Here is a 23707-nt window from a genome sequence, read left to right as displayed (position 1 = left end):
ATTCCCCTACCATCACCTCCTTTCAGTCCACAGAAAAATTAAATTTGGTTCCCAAAAGCCCTAGAACCTATGAGGGCTGTGATTAAAATAGCACAAAACGAATGAATTACCAAACTGCCTAACTAATTAGAATCAGGTATTTAAAAAGAAAAACAAAGCCAATACCGCTTGAATATATGCAGTATTTTCTCTGTCTCGTGGGCCGATCAAATTGCAGAATTTCTCTCTGACTGGATAAAGTCTTCCAGGTATGTCAAATATTGGACAGTTTCCAAAAAACGCAGAGAGCTTGGCTAATTCCATAGTTGCTGACATTATCACCACCTTTAAATGCTCCTTCCTGTTAGGAGACTTCTCTTGAAACAGCTTCTTCAATAAACCAAATAAGATATCCTGAAAGAAAAGTCTAATAAGTCACGAGTGCATCTAGGAGCCAACCTATTTAAAATATAACACTATAAGCTTTATCAAAAAGCTAACTGTTTGCTGATTAAAAAAAATACATTAAAATACTCACTGTAGTAAGAGTTCTCTCATGGGCTTCATCCAAAATAATGACACTGAATTTGGTAAGATTTGGATCTCCCAGAATATGTTTCAGTAAACATCCATCAGTCATATATTTGATTGCTGTTTCCTACCAAACAGCAGAGTATATCAATTTAGGGCATCACAGAAATTCACAACTACTTCCTCAGCTATATATTTTTCAAAGATACATTTTTTATTTATTCATTAATTCATTTAAAAGTTAGAATCACAGAGAGATATCTTCCATCCACTAGTTCATTCCAAATGCCTGCAAGAGCCAGGGCCATGCCAGGTCAAAGCCAGGAGCCAGGAACGTCACCTCTCCCACATGGGTGGCAGGGATCCAAATAGTTGGGTCATCACTTGCTGTTTTCCCAGACACATTAGCAGGGAGCTAAATCTGAAGTGGAGTAGCTGAGATTCAAATGGGTACTACAATTTGAGATGCCCACATCCACTGCACCAGAACACAGGGCCCCTCAACCACACTTTTTCCCCCAAGTGTACAGACATTAAGTGATTGAACAAATCTAAATAAAAGAATATATAAAATATTCTAATAAAGATGGTAAATTATGAAATGTGTGATCTACAAAGAGACAAGGATGAGGAACTAAGACGAGTGTTTCAGGATAGAGCAACAAAAGTCACTGATAAGGAGATAAAGTCAGTGGAAAGTGACAAGACAATGCAATGGCTTCAGATGCGCAAGGTGAGGCAAACAACAATGAAATGGAATTCATCTCCCTGCCTCAGTCAATGTTTTAAACGATTCAGATGAAAAGACAGAGAAAATGGTAAGTGCATACTTCCCACTCACTCTTTCCTCCTCCCTGACCATTCTTTTATAAAACAAGATAATGTCAGTAGATTAGCATTGAAACAAGGTGAAAATAAGGATGGAACAGTAATGAAAGCCATAAAACAAGGTTAGACAAAAGGAAGAAAAATCCCCAGCAGTGACCATTAAGAAGGCAAAACCAGGATCTGGAGGAAAGTTAATCTGATAGCCATTCCCATTAAACATAATAAGTAAATATGAGATTGTTTTGTATCTGGTACAAGACTAAGAAATTCTAAGGCAATGTAAATCCTAACTATTAACATTTTTTAACTTAATGTTATATAGAAAATATATACAGTAAATATTTGCTAACTGCCAATTAAATTGTCAGTTTTCAAGAATACAAACACAGAACATGGATCAACTTTGAAAAACATGCTAAGTGAAAAAAGTACAAAACAATGTATTCCACTTATAGAAGGTGCCTAGGTACGGCAAATATGTAGAAAGAGAAAGTAGACTAGAGATTAACAGGGACAGGTGGAAGGAGAGATGGGGACTTTGAATTTATTGTTCAACAGATCCAGAATTTCTGTGTGAGATGATAAAAAGATAGTGGTGACAGTTACACAACATATCAAATGTATTAAAAAATTAAATATGAATGTAACTTTTAAACTGAGGAGAAAATGGGATAAATATCAGACATTTCAGAGCAAAAGTATTAACAATGAGCAAAAAAAAATAATTCTGAGGCTTTGGGTCTTTAAATTATACATGAAATTTTGAAGTTGATATCTTTCAGAATTTTCACCCCCTTTCTGTAAATTTACAGAACTTAAACAAATGCCAACAAAACTTTTATACCTTAGAGCTGCAATCATCAAAACGAACTTGGTATCCTACTTTTGATCCCAAAGCGCATTTCATTTCTTCAGCAACCCTCTGAGCAACTGATATGGCAGCCACTTTTCGTGGCTGAGTCACACCAATCATACCATGCTGTGAAAAGCCTATCAAAAGCAGAGGTAAAAAACTCAACAATGATAACAGCTGTTTCTTCCTAATAGAGCCAAACTGTTTCTGATCAATCAATATAAATGCCTAAATGCTTCCAAATGAAAACCTTGCAAATTAACAGCATAATTCATTAAATTAACACCATGGAAATTTAAATATTAATTAAAATAGCACATATTAATAACCATTCCATCCCAAATGTGTATCTCTTAAGTGTAAGGTGTGTTTTTTTCCATTTCTGTCTAAAGAGGAAACCAAAAATTTTAATACTTAGGAATCTATAAATCCACACACTTCCTAAAATACATTTATCTTTGCCACAGAAGTAAGACTGCAACAGCATTATACCACTTTTCATAGGTTCTAAAGGCATTTTTATGTCATTTTAGTATCTTTGGAAACAAAAATGCATCTTACAATTGTTGACACTTTTACCTGCTTAATAAAATAGAGAATAATGTATTTTTTAACAGATGGGATTTTAGATTTGATGCACTATATTAACCTAAGAAATTTTTACTTTTTATGTGACTCATACCTAATATGATTTTTCACTCTTTACCAAGAGTAAAGAAGTGAAAGACACTTTGAGGGTAATTTGTTAGGTTACTCAGAGGTAGAAGAATCATGGGATAAATATACACCTGATAATGCTGCAGAAAAAGGACCAGGAAATACTAATGTGAGTAACAGACATCAGCATGTCCTTTTCCCTCAAAAGTTTCTCAAATGGTTAACAGTCTACTGTAAGACAGCCTCATTCTACAGAAAAAATTAACGTCTACCTGTTTGGATTAATTATGTTAATTAAAACTGGAAAAATGCCATCCTAAGTCATTTGTAAATCCAAAATAAGACAAAAAAGAAGCAAGGAAGACTTAGGGAGGGTGTGCCAACTAACAGTAAAACAAATAGTGAGTATTTATGCAGAACAGACAACCTACTGGCCTTAAAGAAGAGCATATTTTCTAAATATTCCCAACACTATCCCAGAATAAAATTACCTGCTTCATACAGATATTTGGGGAGCTGAGTTGTTTTACCACTTCCTGTATTTCCAGTAACAATTAGGAATGAATTGTCCCTCACAGCTTGAATAAGCTTTTTTCTTTGTTTTTGAATAGGAAAAGTTGGAGTAGTTCCTCCCTCCTGTGATGTACATCCTTTCTCTTCTGTAACAACAGAAAAACAACTGTGCAATTAAAAGGCCCGTAAAGATATCTCTGACAATGTCTCAGATCTGAAAAGAAAAGAGCAACAAAATTTCAGGTCTGGAAATTATCAATCCATGACTTCTCAGTTAAATAGTTAAACAGCCTACGTACAATTCATAAGAGTTTATAAGCCCAGAACAACTTTTTAGTGAGATCTAACAACTTTAGTATTTGTTAATACATAGCTCAAAGTACTTGACACAGTAGGTCTAGACCAAGGCAACGTATATGCATGCATATTTACACAGAAACGCAAAACCCAAATTTTATTAAACAGACCAAAAACTGGAACACGGCGGAAAAGTCTCAGCTGAATTAGAAGCCACCTGTGTTTGCTTCTGATTCATGGTTCAAGTTAGGTCCCTGTTCAGAGTGACTGATATCCCAGAAGGCCAAGTGGTGGGTAACCATGGAAACTGGCTCCTGGAAACTGGCTCCCTTCATACCGTACCCAAAGGCAGGCTGGCGGCCCGACGAAGGGCGGGGGGGTGGGATGAACGGGTAGAGAACAAAGGCTTTACGAGCCTGGTTAAGAGCAGGACGCATTTCGGTGCTGGGGTTCACTTTTTTGCCTCCAAGTAAGGTTATCACCCAACTTGCGTCTGGGACCGCCCCCCTCTAAGCCAAAGTGCTCATCGGACGCAAAGTTCGTCTCGGGCTTGGAGAGCCAGGAGTATGCCGCGGCTCCCTCCCCTCTCTTCTCTGCCTGGTTAAAAAACACTTTTATCCCCCCCAGAACCCCATGCCATAACTCCCGCTAGCTTCCTTAGCGTCCCACGGACCGCACCTCTATCAGCGATGGAAACAGCCGGGGGCCGCTCTTCCTGGAGGTCTCTAGACCGCTCACCCTCCTCCTGCCGCCTTGGCGCCCTGCCCGCGACGGCGGGAAACCGGGACATAGACCTGGCCCGGAGAGGAGGTGAGCACGTCCAGCGAGCTGAGGAGATGGGAGGGGAAAGGCGAAGACGCGCCCTGATGACGTGCAGGTGTTTACTTCCGCGCGTGCGACTCGAAGCGAGGGGAGGGAGAACTGCTCGGTGACGTGGCGCTCGGCAGCCGCAAAGCTCCCGGATCCGTGCCGCGGCTCCGCCCCTTCAGTTTCCCGCCAACCGCCACGTGCGCTCTGCCTCGGCCTTCGGGCCTCAAAGTCGCGCCCTTTGCCTACGTCCTTTTTCTGTGCCGCAGGGTTCAGGGCAAGCCCCTCTGCCAGCACCAGCAACTGGGACCATCCCAGAGGGCAGCTTTCAGGAACTTGGACTTTTCCCAGTCAGAAATGACCTGGTCAGGACACACACAATGATCCACTGAGTTACCAAACCCAACGTTTGCTTCTGTAATGTCCTGGAGCTTCTTTGGGGTCTCCCACGTGGGTGAAGAAGCCCAACGCTCTTTCACCTTCTTTATAGGACCCTACAGTTTTCATTTATTTGATGTTTTGCCCTAACCCCAGCCAGACAATAAAGCCCTACAAGAGTCAGAACTTTAAACCACTCTACACACAATGCCTAAACACACTGACGGGTTCTAGGTGGGCAGCCAGTATTCGTTGAGTTTGCTGGAGGCATGCATAAATAATTGATCTCCTTAGGAATTAAGTTCCCTTTTAACGGATGTATATTCCCTGGAAACCACAATAGCTGAATGAAAAGTTAAACAGATATACAGCGTTTGAGTGGGGTGACTTTTTAAGAAAAGATACTCTGGGAGGTAGGTTCTCTGTTACATAACCTGCCAGCTTTTAAACAGGGTCAACTGTAACAAAATTGATGCAAAGTAGATTGTTTTTGGGACTTTTCAACTGTTCCTGCTATTAGAATTGGCTAACACTTACTACTAACGAAGACAAATCAGAGCTATCACTTTAGTATCCAATCAAGATTCCTACTCTCTGACCAGGCTTCAAAAGAAGTACTGTAAGGTTGTTGGATTCCAAGCAGTTTGTGCTGATTTAAAATGTACTTATATTGACTTTTTTTAAAAAATATATATTTATTCATTAATTTGAAAGGCAGAGTTTACATGGAGAGGGTACATACATACATACACACACACACACATGCACACAGAATCTTCCATTCTCTGGCTCACGCTTCAAATGGCCACAACAGCTAGAGCTGGGCCATTCTGAAACCAGGAGCCAGGAGCTTCTTTGAGGTCTCCCACGTGGGTGCAGGGGCCCAAGGAAATGGGCCATTTTCTGCTGCTTTCCAAGCCATTAGCAGGGAGCTGGATTGGACATGCAACAGCTTTACTCACTATGTCACAAAGCTGGCCCCAGATTTTTTTTTAATTTTTAAAACTTATTTTTATTTTATTTGAATGGCAAAAAGAAAGACACAGAGAGAGCTTCCATCTGCTGATTCACTCCCGAAATGCCCCCAACATCCAGGACTGGGCCAGGAACCTGAAACTCCATCCAGGTATTCCACATGGGTGGTAAGGACCCAAATTCTTGAGCAATCACCTGCTGCCTCCCAGGTTACCTGTTAGCAGGAAGCTAGATGAGAAGCAGAGCAGCAGGGACTCCAGTCAGGCATTTTGATATAGGATGCAGGCACTTAATCACTTTGCCAAACACCTGCCCCACCAACTTCTTTTATATGGGACTGATCAACACAATTTCTGAAATGCAATTTTACCACATTTTTGAAAATTATTTATTTATTTGAAAGAGTGACCCAGAGAGACTGAGAGATTTACTCTCTGTTGATTCATTTCCGAAATGGCCTCAACAGCCAGGGCTTGGTCAGGAGGCAGGAAATGCATCTGGGTCTTCCATGTGGGTGGCAAGAAATCAAGTACATCAGCAGTATCTGCTGCTTCTCAGGCGCATTTGCAAGGAGACAGACCAGAAGTGCAGTAGCTGGGACTCCAATAGACAGACACTCTGATATGGGATGTGGACATTCCAAGCAGTGGCTTAACCCATCAGATTATGAATGATACCCAATTAGATGCAACTTTCTAATAACTACATCCCTGAAAAGCTAGATTCCACAGGAAAACATCTGATAATAGGAGAACATCCCAGGTTTCTCTTGTCCATTAAGGGCATATCCCAACTTTTGAGATTCTATAGAGAATTTGAAATACTAAAAATAAAAAAAAATGAATAGGGACCAACGCTGTGGCACAGCGGGTTAAAGCCCTGGCCTGAAGCACTGGCATCCCATATGGGTGCCGGTTCTAGTCCCGGCTGCTCCACTTCCAATCCAACTCTCTGCCATGGCCTGGGAAAGCAGTAGAAGATGGCCTAAGTCCTTGGGCCCCTGCACCCGCGTGGGAGACTCAGAAGAAGCTCCTGAATCCTGGCTTTGGATTGGCGCAGCTCTGGCTGTTGCAGCCAATTGGGAAGTGAACCATAGGATCGAAGACCTCTCTCTCTCTCTGTCTCTCCTCTCTCTCTGTAACTCTGACTTTCAAATAAATAAATAAATATTTTTTTAAAAATGAACAAACAAGAAAAGCATAAATACATGTGTAGTACAGGTAAGGTATTGGTGACATCAGGAAGTATTTCAGTACAGGGCAACTATCAGTGACGTAATAAAGTCACTTTCTAAACAAATGAACAGAATCATTTAAAACCAATGATGGTTACAACAAGCAGTTAATAACCAAATGTTTGATGTAAATCACTTTTTATTTCTCACAGAAACTCAGAGAAATAGGTTATTACATCCCTAATTTTCAAGTGCGAGTATCAAGACTCAAGTTGATCCATGTTGACCAAACGAAGAGCTGTGATGGCTAGAATTCAGATGTGCTAATAATGCTATACTGTAGTAGGAGATAGAATTATCTAGATTTTGGTGCCTACATAATATATTTTCTTCCAATGTTTATAACCTTATAGAACTGGCTTTATTTCTGTATAAGAACCAGCTAATGGGGCCAGCGCTGTGGTGCAGTGGCCTGAAGCGCCAGCATCCCATATGGGCACCAGTTCTAGTCCCGGCTGCCCCGCTTCCAATCTGGCTCTCTGCTATGGCCTGGGAAAGCTGTGAAAGATGGCCCAAGTCTTTGGGCCCCTTCACCCACGTGGGAGACCCGGAAGAGACTCCTGGCTCCTGGTTTCGGATCAGCACAGCTCTGGCCATTGCAGCCATCTGGGGAGTGAACCAGCAAATGGAAGACCTCTCTTTGTCTCTACTTCTCTCTCTAACTCTATCTTTCAAATAAATAAAATAATTTTAAAAAAAAGAACCAGCTAATGAGACCATTCAAAATAAAATCTGAAAACCAAAAGTGAAAAACACACATGTTGTTTAGCAGTGTTCAATTTATAATCAAGGACATTTCAAACATGTTACCATTAATAACCATGTGCTTGTGGCTATTCCAAGTTTAAAAGGTCAACAATTATTTCCTGCCCAGTGAGTCTACAAATTATAATGGCAAAAAAGACACCAATACACAGTAAAAATAGAAAAAACATAAGTTGAATCTGGGAAGAAAGATCATTGTCTCCAACAACATTGTTCTATTTCTTGTTTCTTTTGGTCATAAGAAAAACCCAAAAGAAACAGTATCTAAAGTATTGTGAGAAATATGAATTGCATCCTGCTGCTCTTTCTTCATAAATGTCTTTCAAAATGTTCTTAAGTCTAAGCAACCTGTTTCTGAGCATCCATAAAGACAGGAGGGAGGTCTGGCATTAAAGATTTATGAAAATGGAATAAAAATTTTAAGTCATCTGGAGGAAAAAAAGGAAAGTGGAGGAACATCTGTAAAATAAATAAGATGGAGAGAAAAATTATGAAAGATATTATTAATACAATAACAGTCAGAAAGTTAACAATACTAGACAGGGACTGGCGCCATGGCGCAGTAGGTTAATCCTGCACCTGCGGCGCCGGCATCTCATTTGGGCACCAGTTCTAGCCCGGCTGCTCCACTTCCCATCCAGCTCTCTGCTATGGTCTGGGAAAGCAGTAGAAGATGGCCCAACTCCTTGGGCCCTTGCACTCCCATGGGAGACCGGGAAAAAGCTCCTGGCTCCTGGCTTTGGATTGGCACAGCTCCAGCTGTTGTGGCCATCTGGGGAGTGAACCAATGGAAGGAAGACCTTTCTCTCTGTCTTCCTCTCACTGTCTGTGACTCTACCTCTCAAATAAATAAATAAAATATTTAGAAAAATACTAGACAAATGGTAATACATACGTAAAAACCTAATAATAACATATCCTAATAGTTCACAAAAAAAGAATGAGCAATGGTATCAAAGTATATGAATTTTTATTAACTCATTAATTTGATCAAAACAAGAATTGTTTTGGTAAAGAAAAGCAGACAGAAACCAGATTTTAAGTGGCTACAAAGAGAATTAGAGAGTGAACTGAAAACGTTCTTAATGCATGCGGACATGTCTAGCTAGAACCAACTAAGATAAATGAAAGGGAAAGAAAAGAATTGCTGGGAAAAAATGCCACTGCTATAGTGTATATGTAATGATTAAGAAAAGACTTGATTTGGGGCCAGCGCTGTGGCATAGAGGCTAAAGCCACTGCCTGCAGTGCCAGCATCCCATATGGGCACTGGGTCGAGTCCCAGCTGCTCCATTTTCATTCCAGCTCTCTGCCATGGCCTGGGAAAGCAGAAGATGGCCCAAGTTGTTGGGCCCCTACACCCACGTGGGAAGATCTGGAGGGAGCACCTGGCTCCTGGCTTCAAATAGGTACAGCTCCGCCATTGCAGCCAATTGTGAACCAGCTGGTGGAAGACCTCTCTGTCTCTCCCTCTCTCTGTAACTCCGCCTTTCAAATAAATAAATAAATCTTTAAAAAAAGACTTGATTAAAGAAATTATTGGGGTACAATTAAAAGATGTGTTTAGGAGAGTTGAAACAGGTACTGAGGAGGGAGAAATCGCAGATTCAGCTTTTGAGAAAGGACAAAGAACAGATTTAGTCAAGATTGTATTACAAAGTTGCATTTGTGCTAGATTTGTATGCCAAAATATGAATCTGATTGTTTCTCTGTATTTTCCTACCTATTTTTTCTTTTTTTAATTTAATTTATTTGTAAGGCAGAGTGACAGGGAAAGAAAGAGATCTTCCATCCACTGATTCATTCCCCAAATGGCTGCAATGGCTGGGGCTGGGCCAGGCCAAAGTCAGGGGTTGCATGTGGGTGGCAGGGGCCCAAACACTTGGTAAGCATTCTGCTGCTCTCCTAGGCACATGAGCAAGGAACTGGATTGCAAGCAGAGCAGCCAGGGCTTGAACTGCTAGTCTGATATGGGATGCCATATGGGATTGTTACAGCTGGAGGACAGAGTTGGTTCCTGTCTCACAGCAAAGAGGAATTTCCACGTAGACAGAGTGAGCAGAAGCAAAGTCTTTTTTGAAAGCAAGAAGCCTCCTGATGCATCACTCAGAAGGGAACCACTAAAGGAAGAGTTGCCACTACCCATCCCCGATACTCAGACCCCCAGCAGCTTTAAGTATAGGCTTTTTATCACACACCAAAAAAGTGCCAAAAAGGGTGTGTGACTATTTGATTGGCTAGTTTAAGGGGTTAAAACTATGTCCAATCAATGAGACAGAAAGGGTCACGAGAGTACATACTTTTGATTGGTCTATATGGGTAGGGGTTAATAGCTACTCAAGGAGACATTCAGGGAGACAGAGATAGAAATTGGTGCCAATCAGCAAGTAGGAATAACAACCAATCAAGGAGCCACGGGGTGGAAATTATTGTCCATTCAGCAAGTAGTGGGTCTCTTGCTCATTCAAAGGTCTTTCTCTCCAGCTCTCACCAAACAGAAGTAAATATCTAAGGACACTGCTGACTCAAGGGCCAAACCAGAGCCTTGCTGAGAGTACTGGTCACTTCCTGCCTTAGAAAGATAGAGCTGAGCCTGGGGAGGGGGCAGGGAGAGGGAGGGTATCATGAGAAGGAAGGCTTGGCAGAACGCAGAAAGAGCCCCTGAATGCACCATAGAAAGAGGATCTTTTGCTAGAAAGATTTAGTGGAAGGGATTCAAGAATATAAGCCATCCTCAAGCATAGACTACCTCTCTCCCTTTAAACATCAATCAAAAACAGTAACTGAGGGTCACTTTGTTATTTAGTGGTCCTGGATGCATGTAGACTTTGAAAGAGGGACAGGAGCTTATATATTCTAGAGAGAATGTAAACATGAAGATCCTCACCCCCTAAACCAGATGGAACTAGACAGAAAAAAATGGGAATTTTTCTGAGACAGGTAGTGGTGGACTGCAGCCACTGTTACATACTCTATTAGCATGCCCATAAGATATTAACACTTGGGGATTTGAAAGAGAAATAATTTGATGGTCTTATCAGAGAATTTAAAGAAGTAGCTACCTTTCAGCTCAAAAGTAAAATACAATACCATCACTCTTTTCTCTGTTTGTTTTAGATTGTTCTAGGAGTCCAAATATTGAGGTTTGAATAAATATCAAAAGGCAAGGCACCAAGCACATATTATAACATTCATCAATGATAGTAGATTGAAAAGTTAATAGAGATTGAGACACTTCTAATCATAGTCAGTGGAAATTGAGGCTTTACATGTATGCATATAATATTGAATAAATGTGTGGAATTCCCACTAATCTTTTAGTAAAATGGAACTTCTTCCAAATGAGAGCTCATCATTTCCATTTATTCACTCATATGTTAATTCAGTAAACTGAAAACTATTGCACACACTCTTTTTAATAGTAGTAACTAAGCATAAAAACACGTGTAAGACATAGTCATTACTATCTGAAAGATTAAACATGATAGAGGATATAAAATATTTATCAGAGGAAACACTAGCTTGAGTGATCAGGAAAGACTTCTCAGAGAATTAGTGGCATTTGAACTGAGGTTTGAAAGTTAGAAAGTATTCCAGTAAATGCTAGGGGAAGAACTGAACAGAGTGAATTTCACAAAGGCAAATAAAGTGATCAAGGTATTATTAATTATGGGTTACTGAGAAAGATGTAAAATTAATGTTCTATCTCTGGCTGTGGTCTCTGTAAATCTTTCAGTTGCCTGAAGGTGGCAAGCTGGGTTTATTTGAGGAACTTCAGCATCAACATTATTTAAAAGAAAAATGAAACAGTATTATTTCTCTGGGAAAAAAAAAACTGTCATTGACTTATCTTATAAAACCAGAAAGTGAGGGGACAGTTCTGTGGTGCAGCAGACACTGGCATCCCATATTGGACTGCCCAGCTGCTCTGCTTTGATCCAGCTTCCTGCTAATGTGCCTGGGAAGGCAGCAGAAGATAGCCCACATACTTGGCCCCTACTATCCATGTGGGAGACCTGGATGGAGCTTCTGACTCCTGGCTCTAGCCTGGTCCAACCCGGGCTGTTGTGGTCATTTGGGGAGTGAACCAGTAGATAGAAGATCTCTCTCTCAATCTCTCTCTCCCTCTCTCTCTTCAAAATCGAAATAAAATACATATATAAAAAAATCAAAAAGTGAAAAAGATCAAAAAATAATAATTTTAATACTGTTTGTATTTAGTATTATTTATCTTAAAGTACATAGATTTTATATTGTAAATACTTTATATTTTAATATCTTAATTTTATTGTCTATTGATTTCTTGGTTATGATATAATATTTTTATATCAGAAAAATAGCTTATAATTTTAAGGATTACCATTAAAATCTACGATAAGCATTGTGAAAAGTCTTTTCAAGTGTGGACAGGTTTATTGAGGCATAATTTACAAATGGTATTGTTTTGGGGTCTAGTTTTTTGAATTTTATTTATTTTGTAACCACACCTTACAATTCAGATAAAAAACTGTTTCATCACTCTAACAAATTCCCTCTATCCCTGTGTGGCCAACCCCTTCCTTTTCCTACAGCCCTGGAAAGCATGCATCTGCTTTGTCTCATAGTTTGCCTCTCCCAAAATGTCATATCAGTGGAATCATATAAGAGATACTCATTTTTGTCTGGCTCCCTTAATTCAGCATGATTGCTTTAACATCACTCATCAAAGTATGTATCAATAGTTTAATCCTGTTTGTTATTGAGTAGTATTCCATTGTATGGATATACCACAATTTATTCATCAATTCTTTAGTTGAAAGGAATTTATGCTATGTCCAATATTAGATGATTATACATGAAGTCATTTTAAACATTCACATACAGGTTTTTGAGTGATGGTAAGTTTTCATTTCTGTTGGATAAATACATAGGAATGGAACTGCTGGGTCAAATGATAAATATATGTTTATAACAAACTACCAAAGTTTGTTTCCAAAGTGACTGGAATATTTTGTACTTCTACTAGCCAAGTATAAAAATTTTAGTTCCTCTGCATCCTTGCTAGAACTTGGTATTTTCAGTTTGTTTGTTTGCTTGTTCATTTTAGCCATTTTAATAGATGATAGTAGTGTCTCATTATAGTTTCAATTGGCAGTGATATTAAACATCTTTTTTGATATTAAACATCTTTTTATGTACCTGTGTAATCTGTATATCTTCTTTGGGAATGTATCTGTTCAAATCTAAATGTGTGTTTCTTACTATCTTACTTGAGTTTTGAAAATTCCTTATACATTCTGGATACAAGTCCTTTATCAGACATGTGTGTTATCTGACAACAGGCCTGTGTATTTGTATACTATAATTATTATAGAAACACTGAATTCATTTTATTATGATTGCAGACCTGCAAGAATAATATCAAAACCCAAATCAATCTTCCTGTTTGGAAAGGCATGTGAAAATTTATGAAGTTAGGGTAAATGGGATGTAACTGGGTGAAATTAAGTGACAGAGCATGTTAGGTACAGAGGAAACGAGTGAAGAAATTCCTCTGGGGATGTGCCTTAAGAAATCATCACTGTACATACATCACCTGTTCAAAGATGGCTGCTACAGCATCCTAGGAGTATCTGTGACATAACTCTGCCAGTCTGAGCACAGGCTCTAGTTACAATGTTGGCCGCGGCCAGGGCTTTCCAGTTCTATCAGGGACTCTGGAAAGACAGATCAGCAGATTTTCAGCAAAGACTACTATTATGGGATAGCAAGTTCTGTGTCATAGGGAGGTAAATGACTATTATGGACTGCTAGTGTGTTAGGCAGCTAAGGGAAGATTGCTTGTTAAACAAGGAGAGAGGGATTTTTGTTGTTCATCATTTCATGTGCTTTGTAAATATTTTGATCTAGCCTGTGTCTTGTCTTTTGATTTGATTATTTTTATATGGTAAAAGGTATGGGTCAAGGCCAGCACTGTGGCGCAGTAGGTTAATCCTCTGCCTGAGGCACTGGCATCCCATATGAGCATCAGGTCTAGTCCCAGATGCTCTTCTTCCGATCCAGCTCTCTGCTATGGCCTGGTAAAGCAGTAGAAGATGGCCCAAGCGCTTGGGCCCCTGCACCCATGTGGGAAATCCAGAAGAAGCTCCTGGCTCCTGGCTCCTGGCTCCAGATTGGTGGAGCTCAGGCCATTGCCGCCATCTGGGGGAGTGAACTAGCGGATGAACCCCCCAACCCCCCCAGCCTCTGTAAATCTGCCTTTCAAATAAATAAATAAATCTTAAAAAAAAAAAGGGGGGGGGGTGAACCAGCAGATGGAAGACCTTTCTCTCTGTCTCTGTCTCTCATTGTCTGTAACTCTACCTCTCAAATAAATAAATATTAAAAAAAAAAAGTATGGGTCAAAGTTCATGTATATTTCCTACATAGATGTCCAATTGTTCCAGCACCATTTTTGCATAGTTGAAGAATTTAGCAAAGGAAAGGACTTGTCTTTTTTAAATGTATGGTTAAGATCTATCTATTGATCTTGTTTGAGAGGTTCCCAAATTTTCAAAAAAATTTTACTTATTTTTATTTATTTGAGAGGCAAGGATACACAGAGAGAAATCTCCCAATCGCTGTTCACTCTCCAAATGCTTGAAATGATGGCGGCTGGGCCAGGCGAAAGCCAGGAACCAGAACATAATCTCTGTCTCCATGTGGGTGGCAGGGATCCAGCTACTTGAGCCATCACTGCTGCCTCCCAGTTTTCACATTAACAGGAAGCTGCGATCAGGAGTAGAGCCTGGACTCCAACCCAGGCAATCTGACAGGTAATGCATGTGTCCCAAACAGTGTCTTAAGCACTACACCAGATGCCTGCCCCTTTTACACTATTTTAAAACTCTGTGGATTTTTTTTTTCTTTTTGCTTTACTTTCCAAACATTATACCCTTTAAAAGAATAATTGTGGGCCGGCATTGTGGTATAGCAAGTAAAGCCACAGCCAGTGATGCCGGCAACCCATATGTGCATCAGTTCAAGTCCCAGCTGCTCCACTTCCAATCCAGCTCCCTGCTAATGACCTGGGAAAAGCAGTAGAAGATGGCCCAAGTACTTAAGGCCCCAGCTACCAACACATGAGACATGGAACAAGCTCCTGGCTTCTGTTTGGGCTCAATTCTGGTCATTGTGGCCCTCTGGGTAGTGAACCAGCTGGTGGAAGACCTCTCTCTGTCTCTTTCTGTAACTCTTTCAAATAATTTTTTTTTATTTTTCAAAAAAAGAATAATTTGTTTCTTGTGTCTTAGTTCTTATATCTTTCATTTTATTCTATTAACAGCAGTGTTGGGCCGGCACTGTGGCATAGTAGGTTAAGCATTCTCCTGCAGTGCTGGCATCCCATATGGGCACTGGTTCGAGTCCCAGCTGCTTCACTTCTGATTCAGCTCCATGCTGATGGCCTGGGAAAACAGTAGAAGATGGCCCAAGTCCTTGGGCCTCTGCACCTGCATGGGAGACCCAGAAGAAGCTCTTGGCTCCTGGCTTCAAATTGGCCCAGCTCTGGCTGTTGCAGCCATTTGGGGAGTGAACCAGTGGATGGAAGACCTCTCTATCTCTCCATCTGTAATTCTGCATCTCAAGTAAATAAATAAATCCTTTTTTAAAAGATTTATTTATTTATTTGAAAGTCAGAGTTACACAGAGAGAGGAAAGGCAGAGAGAGAGAGAGACAGACAGACAGAGTTCTTCCATCCGATGGTTCACTCCCCAATTCTCTGCAATGGCCGGAGCTGCGCTGATTTGAAGCCAGGAGCCAGGAGCTTCTTCTGGGTTTCCCATGCGAATGCAGGGGTCCAAGGACTTGGGCCATCTTCTACTGTTTTCCCAGGCCATAGCAGAGAGCTGGACCAGAAGTGGAGCTGCCAGGACTCAAACCAGCACCCATATGGAATGCTGGCGCCTCAGGCCAGGGAATTAACCTGCTGGGCCACAGCATCAGCCCCAATAAATAAATCTTAAAAAAAAAAAAAAAAAGCAGTGTCAGCATTTTTGAGGCATTTTTCAAATGACAGATTGTCCACTATCTAGATGCACAGTTTTAAACTGTATTGATTGTCATCTGCCTTTGTAGAGATGAGGAACTAAGACATTAACATCTTTAGTGACTTGTCCAAACTAGGTAAATGCAGAACAATTTTTTTCATACTATTTGTTGAACTCTTTACTTAGTATAGAGTTAATATTCTATGCATAAAGTTAAGTGAAAATAGATCTTAGTAAGAAATAAGAATAGGAATAGGAGAAGGAGAAGGAAGAAGGGTGGGAGTAGGGGTGGGAACAGTGGGAAGAATTAGAATGAGAATAAAAGCAAGATATTTTCAGACAAATGCTAAAAGTTTGTAGTTACAAATCACTACTTTAAAAATATATGGGAGCTCTGTATCCCTCCCTCTCAGTCTTCGTTTCTGCCTCTAAAATAATAAAATAACATTTCTCCTTTTAAAAAAATAATACACGGGGCCGACGCTGTGGCATAGTGGGTAAAGCTGCTGCCTGCAGTGCCAGCATCCCATATGGGTGCTGGTTTGAGTCCCAGCTGCTCCACCACTAATCCAGCTCTCTGTTATGGCCTGGGAAAGTAGTAGAAGATGGCGCAAGTGATTGAGCCCCTGCACCCATGTGGGAGACCCATAAGAAACTCTTAGCTCCTGGCTTCTGTTCATCTCAGCTCCAGCCGTTGTGGCCATTTGGGGAGTGAACCAGTGGATGGAAGACCTCTCTCTCTCTCTGTCTCTCCCTCTCTCTGTCTGTAACTCTGCCTTTCAAATAAATGAATAAAATCTTAAAAACATTAAAAAATTTTTTAAATTTTAAAAACTGCACAGGGGCAAGCATTTAGCACCATGATAAATATCCTGCTTGGAACACTAGTATTCCATACCAGAGTCCCTGGTTTGAGCCCCAGATTATTTCCAATTCCAGCTTCCTGCTAATGCACACCTTGGAAGGATACAGGTGATGGCCCAAATACCTGGGTCAATGCCACCCAGGGAGACATGGATTAAGCTCCCAGCTCCTAGCTTTAGCCTGGCTCAGCATTTGGGAAGTAACCTAGCAGATGGAAGATCTCTCTCTCTCTCTCTCTCTCTCTCTCCTTCTCTTTTCCTCTTCAAATAAATAAAATAATTTTTAAAATAAGAGTTCTTTTTTTGACCAGCGCTGTGGCTCACTTGGCTAATCCTCTGCCTGTGGCGCCAGCACACCAGGTTCTAGTCCCAGTCGGGGTGAAGGATTCTGTCCCGGTTGCTCCTCTTTCAGGCCAGCTCTCTGCTATGGCCCGGGAAGGCAGTGGAGGATGGCCCAAGTTCCTGGGCCCTGCACCCGCATGGGAGACCAGGAGAAGCACTTGGCCCCTGGCTCCTGGCTTCAGATCAGCGTGGTGTGCCGGCCGCAGCACGCCAGCCGCAGCGGCCATTGGAGGGTGAACCAACAGAAAAAGGAAGACCTTCCTCTCTGTCTCTCTCTCTCACTGTCCACTCTGCCTGTCAAAAAAAAAAAAAAAAAAAAAGAGTTATTTTTTAAAAAATTTAAAAACTAACCAAAAAGGGTCGTTAGCTTGAATTGACAAGTCTAAAGTTTTGGTTGGGTTTTATTCTTCCCATAGGGGTCTAGTGGATGCTTATAAGGAAATTTAATCCATGATAGAAAATAAAAAATAGTATTTTCCTAGCATACTGAATTTTTTTTTTTTTTTTGACAGGCAGAGTGGATAGTGAGAGAGAGAGAGACAGAGAGAAAGGTCTTCCTTTTTGCCGTTGGTTCACCCTCCAATGGCCACTGTGGCCATCTCGCTGATCTGAAGCCAGGAGCCAGGTGCTTCTCCTGGTCTCCCATGCGGGTGCAGGGCCCAAGGACTTGGGCCATCCTCCACTGCACTCCCGGGCCTCAGCAGAGAGCTGGCCTGGAAGAGGGGCAACCGGGATAGAATCCGGCGCCCCAACCGGGACTAGAACCCGGTGTGCCGGCGCTGCAAGGCGGAGGATTAGCCTGTTAAGCCACGGCGCCGGCCAGCATACTGAATTTTAATTCAAGTAAATTTTTTACCCCATTGCAAGCATTTTTATAGGATTATTTTTCTTGATTGTCCTTTTTCTTCATCATCAATATGCCTGTATTTCCCCTTTTGAAACTAATTGTCATCCCCATTGTATTGGCCAAGGAATCTACAAATAAGAGCATTGCCTATTCTGGAAATAGCAGATGTAAAACACTGAGAAGGGGCAGTCAGATTCAGAAGAGGCTCAGTTCTTTGTCACCACAAGAAAATGCCCACCTACTCATTTGTTCATTGTCCTCTGGTCTAAATACACTTGCAATTAGAAGTAGAGAAAGCCATGTGCTCCGTGACCACCATTATTCACCACTGTGACCATTGCCCTGGGTAACAGAACATTTAATAGGCCTGACCCACCATCGAGAAACAAAGGAAAAACACATGGCAGATCACTGTAATAATTTCGTGTCATTCTGTAATGATGAAAGGAAGACCTCATCCTGCATAACAATTGCTTCGTTATTCATGGAGCTTCACTGAATTTTCTCATGAATTTTAATGTACCATCCATTTTCTCACTAGTTATCCCCACCATCCTTTGTGAGACTTTTCAGAACATTATTCTCTTATTGCCTTCTCTCTATCAATTATGTAATTATCTTAACCAAAAGACGAAGTGTTTGCCTCTTTACTGTATTGGTCAGCTGCTCTAAGCTGACATTCAATAGCTTGGAAAGATGGAGCTGTGTGTTTATGATTTCTGCATCATTTTGTTATGTGTATGATACTTAATTTTAAAAAAAGGGATTACTTTTAAAAAAAATCTGGAACGTTCTGCAACATAAATGTGGGCCTCTTGAAAGAAATCATGATTAGTGACATTCACAAAGGTACATGGCTTTATTTGGTGTTGTAGAAGTTCAGGAAACATTTGCAATATTTTTTTCTTCTTCACTCTTTAGTGGGCATAATTCATATTAAAACTGAGTCTCTTGTATAGACAGAGTAATCTCAAAATGAAGTTCAAACTAGACTAGATTTGTAGCTATTTAAATTCACAAACTGAGTCTTATTTATCTCTGTATTCTGTGAAGTGTGTAGCTCAAGGGCTTCAAATAGAAGGCCCTCATAAATATATTTTTTAAGATTTATTTATTTATTTTAAAGAGTTACACACAAAGCGAAGGAGAGGCAGAGAGAGAGAGAAAGAGAGAGAGAGAGAGGTCTTCCATCTGCTGGTTCACTCCCCAATTTGCCACAACAGCCAGTCTTCACCAATCCAAAGCCAGGAGCCAGGTGCTTCTTCCTGGTCTCCCACATGGGTGCAGGGGACCAAGGACTTGGGCCATCTTCTGCTCTTCCAGGCCACAGCAGAGAGCAGGATTGGAAGTGGAGCAGCTGGGACTCAATCCAGCGCCCATATGGGATGCTGGCACTGGAGGCCGTGGCTTTACCCACTACGCCACAGCGCCAGCCTCTAAATATGTGCTAAATAAATTAAAAAGTGTCTTTTTCAGAAAACAAATCAGTGGTTGTGGGACCTGGGATGGAAGGAGGGAATTGACTTCAAAGAAGTATAAAAAAACTTTTACCATGATGGAAGTAGTCTGCATATTGATTGTGGTAGCAGTTACTATACGCATTTGTGAAAAATTACACCCTGAAAATTGGTGATTATTACTGCGTACAAACTCCAGCTTAATACAGCTGATCAAAGAAAGGATTTTAGTAGTTTTTTTCTCCTTTGGGAAACAAGAAATGCAGTTAACAAATAGGTAGTACATTCCTTACATAAGCAAATAATCTGGTTTTAGATTGAAAACTCCCAGTTTCCCGATTGAATGACCAACAATTTATTATAATATTACCATGTATCTGATCCCATACAAAGAGATCTATGTTCTTGTTAAAATTCTTTTACCAAGAAGTACTGTCAATTAAGAGCTGTTATTCCTGTTTATATACACTTAGGCTTGGAGAGGTTATGTAACTTTGCCTGAGATCAGATTTTTTTTTTTTTTTTTTTTTTTTTTTTTTTTTTTTTTTTTTTTTTTTTTTTTTGTGACAGGCAGAGTGGATAGTGAGAGAGAGACAGAGAGAAAGGTCTTCCTTTTTGCCGTTGGTTCACCCTCCAATGGCCGCTGCGGCCGGCGCATCTCGCTGATCCGAAGCCAGGAGCCAGGCGCTTCTCCCGGTCTCCCTTGCAGGTGCAGGGCCCAAGGACTTGGGCCATCCTCCACTGCTTTCCCGGGCCACAGCAGAGAGCTGGCCTGGAAGAGGGGCAACCGGGATAGAATCCGGCGCCCCAACCGGGACTAGAACCCGGTGTGCCAGCGCTGCAAGGCGGAGGATTAGCCTGTTAAGCCACGGCACCGGCCTGATATTTTATTTTAAAATCTGTGCAATAGCTGGTGTTGTAGCATCGCAACATCACCTTCTGTGATGCCAGCACTCCATATGAGTGACGGTTCATGTCCTGGCTACTGCACTTCTAGTCCAGCTCTCAGCTGAAGCACCTGGGAAAGCACTGGATGATGTCCCAAGTGCTTGGACCCCTGCCACCCACATAGACCTGGAAGAAGCTTCTGGCTTCTTCCACCCCTGGCTATTGCAGCCATTTGGAGAATGGACCAGTGGATGGAAGATCTCTCTGTGTCTCTCCCTCTCTAGCTGTAACTGCCTTTCAAATAAAAAAATGAATCTTAAAAAGAAAAAAAAAAAAAAAACTCTGCAGAGGGGCCAGTTTTCTGGGGCAACAGGTTAAAGCAGCAACCACTATGCCAGCATCCAATGTGAGCGCCAGTTCAAGTCCCAGCTGCTTCACTTCTGGTTCAGCTCCCTGCTAATGTGTCTGGGAAAGCTGCAGAAGGTGGCCCAAGTGCTTGGGCCCCTCTACCATGTAGAAGACCCAAAAGAAGCTCCTGGCTTCTAGCTTCAGCCTGCCCAGCCTCGGCCATTGCAGCCATTTGGGGAGTGAACCCACAGATGGAAGATCGATATCTCTTTCTCTCCATCTCTCCCTCTCTCTCCAACTCTGCCTTTCAAATAAATAAATAAATCTTTTTTAAAAAATGCATGCATTGGCTGGCGCCGTGGCTCAATAGGCTAATCCTCCACCTGTGGCGCCAGCACACTGGGTTCTAGTCCCAATCGGGGTGCTGGATTCTGTCCCAGTTGCCTCTCTTCCAGGCCAGCTCTCTGCTGTGGCCAGGGAGTGCAGTGGAGAATGGCCCAGGTCCTTTGGCCCTGCACCCGCATGGGAGACCAGGAGAAGCACCTGGCTCCTGCCTTTGGATCAGCGCGGTGCGCCGACTGCAGCACACCAGCCGTGGTGGCCACTGGAGGGTGAACCAACGGTAAAAAGGAAGACCTTTCTCTCTGTCTCTCTCTCACTATCCACTCTGCCTGTCAAAAAAAACAAAAAACAAAAACAAAAATGCATGCATAATACAGACTCAGAGAGGCTAAACTAAACACTTGTTTATGATGTAAGAAATTTCAGAAGTCTGATGATTTGTTCATAAAGTAATATAAAGATTTAAAGTTAGTAAATAATAATTTGCTTACTATCTGATGGGAACTGTGCTAGATATTTCAAATAATACAATACCGACAAAATTGCTTTTCTTTCAAAGCATATCCTATATTAAATTGATAGAAAATGCATAAATAAGTAGCAATCACATCTAGCAAATTATACGGCTAGAATAAGATTAGAAATAACTTCGCATTCAAGAAAGAAGAAATATCTTCAGCTTTGGCTAAGTTGATTAATTTTAAAAACATTACTAGTTACCAGGAAGAATTTAGGAAAGATTCATGCTTATATGGTTTTGAGATTTAAAAAAAGAAAAGCAAAACTTTCTCCTTCCCTTGCTCCATTTATTCTCAATTCAAAACTAACTATCAGTGTGTGCTTGGCTTACACAGTGGTTAAGACACTGCCTGGAACACCCTTACCCTATATCGCAGTGCCACTTCAAGCTTCAGCTCAGTTTCCAATCCAGCTTCTTGCTAATGTGCACCTGGGAGGCAGGGGTGATGGCTCAAGTCCTTGAGTCCCTGCCACCTAGCTCCTGGCTTTGGCCTGGATCAGCCCTGGATGATGCACTACTGCAAGCATCTGGGAACTGAACCAACAAATGGAAGATCTCTCTCTCTCTTTCTCTTTCTGTGTGTGTATGTGTGTGTGCATGTGTGTTTGTCTATTTTCAAACAAAAATGAAAACAACAAAAAAAATTTTAAAGCTAATCTACCAAACAATCGATGGGGATGTCTGGTAGATGCTCTTCATTAGACTTCCACAATTATATCTAATGAATAATTATTTCTCCCAGACCAGGCCACATGTGTGATAAGTAGCTACATCTAATTTGTCTCCAAGTTCTTACTCAGTAGTATTTTCAGTCTAAATCTGCCTGGATTCTCTTCCAAAATAGTGCTTTATGGGCCGGTGCTGTGGCATAGCAGGTAAGGCAGCCTCCTGCAGTGCCAATATCCCATGTGCGTGCCGGTTCACGTCTCAGCTACTCCACTTCTGATCCAGCTCTCTGCTGTGGCCTGGGAAAGCAGTAGAAGATGGCCCAAGTTGTTGGGCCCCTGTACCCACGTGGGAAGACCCGGAGGAAGCTCCTGGCTGTAAATTGCCACACAACTCTGGCTGTTGTGGCTAATTGGAGAGTGAACCAGCGGATGGAAGACCTCTCTCTCTCTCTGCCTCTCCTTCTCTCTCTGTGTAACTCTGCCTTTCAAATTAATAAATTAATTTTAAAAATGGAGCTTTAAAAAATTTCATAATTTTTTCCAGCAACTTGAAGTGAAGAAAAGCCCTAACATTATATAATTATTCTTGAACATTTTTTATTTTTTAGATTGGGAAGCATTAATTTATTCAATAAATATTTATTGTGTGCCTACTATGTGTTAGGCACTATTCTAAGAAACAAAACTATAATAGTGAATAAAACAGACAAAAATTCCTGCAATCCATAAGACATATATTTTAGTGAGGGGACGCAGACAGTAAACTAAATGAAAAAATATAATATTGTGTTGGATGATGATTAGCAGTATGGAAAAAATTAAGAAGTGAGATTTCTCCTTGCCTTAGTGATCTATGATAATCTTCAGAGAGAAACAAGAAGATGTGAAAGGGGCATTTAGAGAATAAAGAGATCTGAGTGAGGCCTGTGGATAGGGAAGAAGGCAGGGCGTGGGAGTCATAGAGCATCAGGACTTTTCTGTACAAGACTCAATTCCTGGTATCTGCTTTCTCTAAGCCAGCTATATGCAAGACACATTGCACAGAGCTTCGGATCCCCAGAGACACAATTGCTGTTAACTCAGCTTTACTCCACAGATTACATGAAGTGCACACGCCAGGGAGATGGTGCTTCCTTCCACATCACTGGTACAACTACCTGATAACTCTAAATTATTTTTATGCATACAACATGAGGTACAAGTGCTGCAGAACTGAAAGGAGATAAGGAGGAGCAACACTTTGTTCTCCAATATTTCACGAAGTACACCTTGCACCAAGCTGTATGTTCCTTCTCTATGTGAAACACAAGTACTGGAAAACAAGCCCAGAAATATTCTCAATCTTGGGGAAACTTGGAAAGCCTACAAAGGACCCACATTACCAGTGACCAACAGAACTGAGGAGTGAGTTCTGCTGTAGTAAATGTTGAATTGAAATTAAGTGGAGGGGCCAGCACTGTGGCTTAGTGAGCGGGTAAAGCTGCTGCCTGCAGTGCTGGCATCCCATATGGGCACCAGTTCAAGTCCCAGCTGCTCCACTTCCAATCCAGCTCTCTGCTATGGCTTGGGAAAGCAGTGGAAGATGGCCCAAGTCCTTGGGCCCCTGCA

The 23707-nt window shown here is 41.3% G+C and overlaps 1 protein-coding gene across 1 annotated transcript in view; it reads right to left on the bottom strand.

The window, feature by feature from the left end:
- DHX40 (DEAH-box helicase 40) overlaps positions 1–4522 on the bottom strand; it is a 43939-nt gene extending 39417 nt beyond the window's left edge. Inside the window, exons 1-5 of the mRNA XM_062216548.1 lie at positions 4337–4522; positions 3340–3507; positions 2183–2328; positions 518–637; positions 166–393 (exon numbers count right to left, since the gene is read on the bottom strand). Of these exons, the coding sequence (XP_062072532.1) occupies positions 166–393; positions 518–637; positions 2183–2328; positions 3340–3507; positions 4337–4448 (774 nt within the window). The 5' untranslated portion in view covers positions 4449–4522. The remainder of the gene's footprint in view (positions 1–165; positions 394–517; positions 638–2182; positions 2329–3339; positions 3508–4336) is intronic.
- Positions 4523–23707: the final 19185 nt, after the last annotated feature.

Source organism: Lepus europaeus, chromosome 18 (genome assembly GCF_033115175.1).
Source record: "Lepus europaeus isolate LE1 chromosome 18, mLepTim1.pri, whole genome shotgun sequence".
Lineage (NCBI taxonomy): Eukaryota > Metazoa > Chordata > Mammalia > Lagomorpha > Leporidae > Lepus > Lepus europaeus.
The sequence above is the reverse complement of the archived record's forward strand: the minus strand, read 5'-3'. Positions and strand labels throughout refer to the sequence as shown.